Source organism: Pinus tabuliformis, chromosome 7, assembly GCF_031772625.1.
Source record: "Pinus tabuliformis cultivar Carrire ecotype Pingquan chromosome 7, CPIR1, whole genome shotgun sequence".
In the NCBI taxonomy this organism is placed as follows: Eukaryota; Viridiplantae; Streptophyta; class Pinopsida; order Pinales; family Pinaceae; genus Pinus; species Pinus tabuliformis.
The window spans coordinates 699,847,370-699,853,400 of record NC_142293.1 but is presented as its reverse complement, the minus strand read 5'-3'; the positions used below and the strand labels follow the sequence as shown (position 1 = coordinate 699,853,400).

General features: G+C 35.7%; 1 protein-coding gene across 1 annotated transcript; it reads left to right on the top strand.

The window, feature by feature from the left end:
• The first annotated feature begins 1,071 nt into the window (after positions 1–1,071).
• Positions 1,072–2,721, top strand: LOC149249441 (peroxidase P7-like). Its single transcript, XM_089456255.1, has 4 exons — positions 1,072–1,487; positions 1,599–1,790; positions 1,901–2,066; positions 2,178–2,721. Exons 1-4 carry the CDS (start codon positions 1,278–1,280, stop codon positions 2,573–2,575), a joined length of 966 nt encoding a protein of 321 aa, XP_089312381.1. The 5' UTR covers positions 1,072–1,277; the 3' UTR covers positions 2,576–2,721.
• The last annotated feature ends 3,310 nt before the right edge of the window (positions 2,722–6,031 follow it).

Below are 6,031 nucleotides of genomic sequence, written 5' to 3'. Positions count from 1 at the left end.
AAGTTAATGTGATTTTTTAATTGTTAAATTATTATAATTAAGTTTTTTAAAATTTATTTTGTTTTGATTTTTAATTTAAATAGAGATTCATTTTAACTATAGATTTAATAAGTATTGAGAGGGATCAAATCTCTTGTAATGCATGCTTGACAAGAAATTTAATGAATATCACTCTTGCTAGATAAATTGCATTTTTAAATACATAAATATATTCAACATCTTGAAATTTAAGAAAACTTGAATTATATATACTACACAGTTTAAAATTACAATTCCAAACAATTATTTGTTAAATTTAGACAATATTAACCTAAAAATATTTAGGTTTGCATTTCATATTTGATTCATTCCACACATTTAACTTTGTTGCCACATATTTACATTTACATTTCGTATTTGATCCATTCCACACATTGAACTTTATGGCCGCATATTTGCATTTACCTTTCGTATTTTATCCATTCCACCCATTTAACTTTGTTGCACAAATTTGCATTAGCGTTTCGTATTTGATCCATTCCACACATTTAACTTTGTTGCCGCATATTCGCATTTACATTTCGTATTTGATCCATTCCACACATTTGGCTAAGTCGGAACAACGAATAGCACATGACGTATTGAGGTCACAATTGGAATGTCTACTTTGACTATTCAACTGTGGACTTTGGAGGATTCTTGTGTCATATTTGAAAATGATTGCCCTGTATTTAATAAATAAATTAAGGACAGAGATTGAAGCTGTCAAGCGAAATATATATACAGATATATATCGAAAGGGTTTTTAGACCGAGTCCGTGATTGACACTGGATATATATGACTATTTAGGTGTTTAGGCCGAGTGGTATATGACTATTTCGGCCCGTGTCCGTTCTTGGACACTGACTTGGTCTGGAGCAGGAGGCGGTGGGACCTCACTGTTCTTTGCCCTTCGGCGGCTGCGCGCTTTGGAATGAAGAAGCCCACGCGTTTTACTTCAACACCCCAATCTATCTTCTCGTCAACACTCGCACTAGTATAAATTGATGAAACCCATCCATACCCATATTCATTCCAGAACGTGTGTTCCCGATCATATAATTTATCCCTACTTGAATTATCTCCTGCTTGCACAATCATCTCCATCTCCAGACTGCAGCAAAATATATATATATATATATATAAGCATTATTAATTTGATAGGATTGCATTGAACAACCATCTCCATCTCGCGGTTAATTTTCTTTCTATTTTATTGCATTGGATTGGATTCAAGAACCGCATCTCTCTATCAGCTATGGCTTTGCCTTCTCTTCGAGTGATTTGGGGATTTGTCCTCTTGCTCATCCTGGCTACTGCGCACGCACAACTGACAGCCAATTTTTACAAGGAATCGTGTCCTAATCTCGAAAATTTGGTGATAGATGTGGTGGCCCAAGCGGTGAGGAAGGAAGCTCGAATGGCTGCATCTCTGCTGCGCCTACATTTCCACGACTGTTTTGTCAATGTAAGTTATACTCCTCGCACTTCTGCTCCTCACACATTCTCTCTCTCTCTCTATATTTTTATTGGCTATAGATAGATAGATAGTAATTCATACGAGTGTTTGAGTGAACAGGGGTGCGATGGTTCCATTTTGCTGGATGACACCTCTTCATTTCAAAGCGAGAAGAATGCGGGCCCTAACGTCAACTCTACGCGAGGTTTTGAAGTCATAGACGCCATCAAGTCCACGGTGGAGAAAGGATGTCCTGGTGTTGTATCCTGCGCCGATATTCTCACCATTGTTGCCCGAGATTCTGTGGTCTTGGTATAAATATACAACCTCATCAATATCAATACACTACTCTTAAATATGATTATATATTTAAAGACATGCAATTAAGGCTTATCATGCATATATATTGTGTATTTGCGTAGAGCGGAGGCCCTTATTGGGAAGTGGTACTGGGAAGGAGGGACTCCACAAGCGCTAGTGTAGACACCGCAAATACAGATATTCCTTCTCCAGCATTTGATGTGAATCGACTTGTTTCCACATTTCAAAATCAAGGCCTTTCTCCTCGAGACATGGTTGCACTTTCAGGTACATACTAGACACACGGTCCACATGAGTATATCAATACAAAACCTATAGGTATATTGAGCTGTGGAACAATTATAATTAACAACATCGACATGTATATATATTGTACAGGCGCTCACACCATAGGACAGGCACGCTGCGTAGTTTTCAGAAACAGAATCTACAATGAAAATACGACCATAGATGGGCGATATGCGAGTGTGGTGCAGGGGAGGTGTCCCACCTCTGGAGGAGATAACAACTTGTCGCCTCTAGATTTTGGTAGTGCCACCAGGTTTGACAACCGCTATTTCACAAACGTGGAAGCAAAGAGAGGGCTTCTTCATTCCGATCAACAACTATTTTCGGGTGGGGACACTTCTATAGCCTCCATTGTCCGCTCCTATGCAGCGAATCCTGCAACGTTTTTTGACGATTTCCAGCGAGCCATGATAAACATGGGAAACATCAAACCCCTCACTGGTACCAACGGTCAGATCCGCACCAACTGCAGGATCGTAAACAGTTAATTGCAGCCGATGGCGATTCATCCGCCCGCTCTACCCTACGGATACGTATTCTTTTACAAAAGATTCATAATATCCCTGCATATTTGTAATATTCGCGGTTGTGACTAAATTTATATGTTACACATTCTTTCCAACACGTCTGTTACATTATTTATTTATCTATCTGCATTCTCATCCTCATTTTCAGCTCTAAATAAATAAAGCAAGATTATTAAATAATTTGGCGTCACTCAACGATAAAAAAAGTCCCACGCTGCATAAATAAATAATGCAAGAATTTTAAAGAATTTGGCGTCACTCAACGTTCGAAAAGTTGCACGCTGCATAATGGTGATACTCCATATTTTCAATGTCTACAATTATAAACAAAATCAGAGGCCAAAGACCTTATTAACGTCTACTTTTTTGCCTGCACTTACCGAATCTAGTGCCGTGACGTTCTTTTGGGTACAAAATTAGTTTTTAATTTTGGGTACAAAATTAGTTTTTAACTCAGATTGTGTTCCATTTATCTAAAACAAATCCAACCCATTAGCGCCTGTCATACATTGGTGGGACTGGTAGTATTATGGTATTAATTGTAATTCCTTCAACTCAGGTGGCAATATTATGTCGGAAGGCACACAACCGTGGCATAATTGTCAAATGCAATCCCTCATACTTGCATTCTAGAAAAATAATTCTTCAAACCGAAATTATGGAAATTAAACAGAACCAACGCTCCACCAATTAACACTGCATGGAAATTAAACAGACCCAAACGCTCCACCAACTAACAATGGCCATGTAGCGCAATGGCATCAGAAACTTCCAGGGCCTAATCCATCGTAGTCCCTTTAAGAAGCTGGCCCGAAAAGGGAACCCCAGGGAAAAATGGACCAGGGCATATACTGAAATGGTTAATTTGTTACAGGCAAGGCAGTATATATGGATGATATTTTAGGTCCTATGGAGAGAGGCCTCATCACAAGAATTATGTTGAAAAAAAGTGGAAGAGGATTCTTGATTAGTGTAGATAGGAAAATTATGGTTACCGTTTCTAGATATATTTTAAGTTCACATACGTAACTCATTAGAGATTAGTTTTTCTATTAAAGTTGAGTTTTTCTTAATTTTCAAGTTCCACATAATCAGTTTTTCCATTACAATTAGTTTTCCTTAATTTTTTTCCACAAATAGATGTGAGGAAAAAAATCAAAGCCCTATTGGCCCCCCTTACTCCATCCAACCAAGAAAGTGTATGTTAAGCTTACCTTCAATGACCTCGTTCATTCTCACACATTCAAAGTGGGTAACATCATATGAAATACTAATAGAGCTATGGAAGGTTGATATTTTCAATGTTCACGTTCATTATATTCATAAACATGGACATTGACATTCATTTAAAAATAAACCCAAAAAAAAGGGTCAAAGTCATATTAGTGTGTAGGGAATTGATTTTGAGTAAACATTGGTTAAAGAAAATCAAAATCAATGTGTAAGAAAATCAAAATCAGTGTGTAGGGAATTGATTTTGAGTAAATATTGGTTAAAGAAAATCAAAATAATTTGGGATAAGTGAATTTTATCAAAATATTGGGTTGCTGAAAAATGTTTTTATAAGTTTTTTAAATTTCATGTGACTAGTCATATGTAGAAAGAATTTGTAGTTTACCTAAAATTATGGTGAGGAAAGAGAAAGTCAAGAGATTTTTTCAAAGCTCCCAACATGAAACTTTGGAAATTGAAGGTAGCTATGATTGAAAAATAAGATAAGTTATTAAGCCCTCAAATTTTGACAAAATAAAGGAGTCAAGCTATCCTCAAACAACAAATTTGAAGAGTGGAAGATGAGAGATTCCTTGATGTTTGCATCTTCAAGAAAAGCATTGAAGAAAAGTATATTATATAATTCTTCTTGTAATGACCAGCACTTAATTTTTAAAATTGTTTTTTCAATAGAAAATAAGATAGAAAGCCTCTTGATTTTTATCACTTTTGTAGAGAGTGGTAAGCCTCAGAGTGTTAAGAGTTAGAGTGAATACAAGGAAATCACTCTAAATATTATGGAGTGCACTGCTTCTTAAACCTTATTCTTGAAACACAATGATGTATATATACAATATAATTTCAAAAGAGACAATAAAATGAAATACCCAAAAGACACCCCTTTATTATGATAATCAAAAGAAGAAAATATAACAATACTAAACAAACATTACATAGCCTCCTATCCCTTTAAATAAATTCCCAATAGGAAAAACCCTAACTACTTGTGGTCCCATCACTAATGAATACAAATTAGGTAGTGGACATAGCAAAATGGACCATTTTACATTAAATATGTATCAACTTCTATCTTGTGGTAATTATTCAAAGTGGACGGCCACATACAACAAATAGCTAACTCCATATGGATGAAGTATGGAGATTAATGTACCCAAACATTCCCCACCTTGAAAAATAAATTTTCCCTCAAATAAAGATGAGGAAAATTGAAATTATTGTAGATCACAATAGGTCCCCATGTGGTGTTTATAGGATACATATATTTCCATTCAATCATGGCTTCATGGACCATGCACTAGCTCATTTGATGCCCTCTAATATCTAACATTATTTCTAGTCAGAGCCAAATGGATACTTCCTCGTCAATTTTTTGTAGTTGGTTTGCACCTTGTACTTTGATAGCATGACGTTAATTTGTAGATAAGAAACATACAATAATGGATCAATATTTGAGTGGTGTGGAAGAGGTGACATGTATGCCACTTAAATCTAGGGTATTAGATGATCTCATTGTGTCCATAAAGCTTTGGTGCTAATTTTTGGTGTTTTTTTATCTAAGTGATGATTGTCTATATAGTTGAAAGCAAAGAAACACTAGATCCCCTTCTTCAAAAGAATGTTCATAGAAACTTTAGTGTGTTAAGCTTTATAGTCATCCATTAAAGCAATATTTCATAAATTTTGCATTGGTGTTGATGACACTCTCTAGGATCTAATACTACTTTTGTTTAGAGAAAAATAGATCCTTCTCCATCATGTTGTGGTAAGCTTGTCTACACCTTGAATCTTGTCATGGGATGGAAGAACCACCTTGCAAACCACTTTCTTAATGTGTAGGATAATCTCTTAGGGTTAATAGAACTTTGTTTCTTGCTTTTGAGGTGTCCTTTTCTTTGATTGGAACTTGTTTATAGGGTTAATGGAGCAAACACTTGAAACCCTACTATAAAATAATTTTTAGACGAATATTTTTTTTCTTGTCACTTGATTCTATATTGAGTGATAGCTAAATTGACCTCGAGTGTGTGGAGAATGGCTTCTTTGGATTGTAGTGCATTTTCCACTACTTGAACCTTGGAGTTTCCTAATAGATAGGATGTGATTTAAAATGGTATTTTTACATAGACATCTTCATATTGGGTGTCGTTTTGTTAGCTCCATTATTATAAGAGGTATGGTACCACC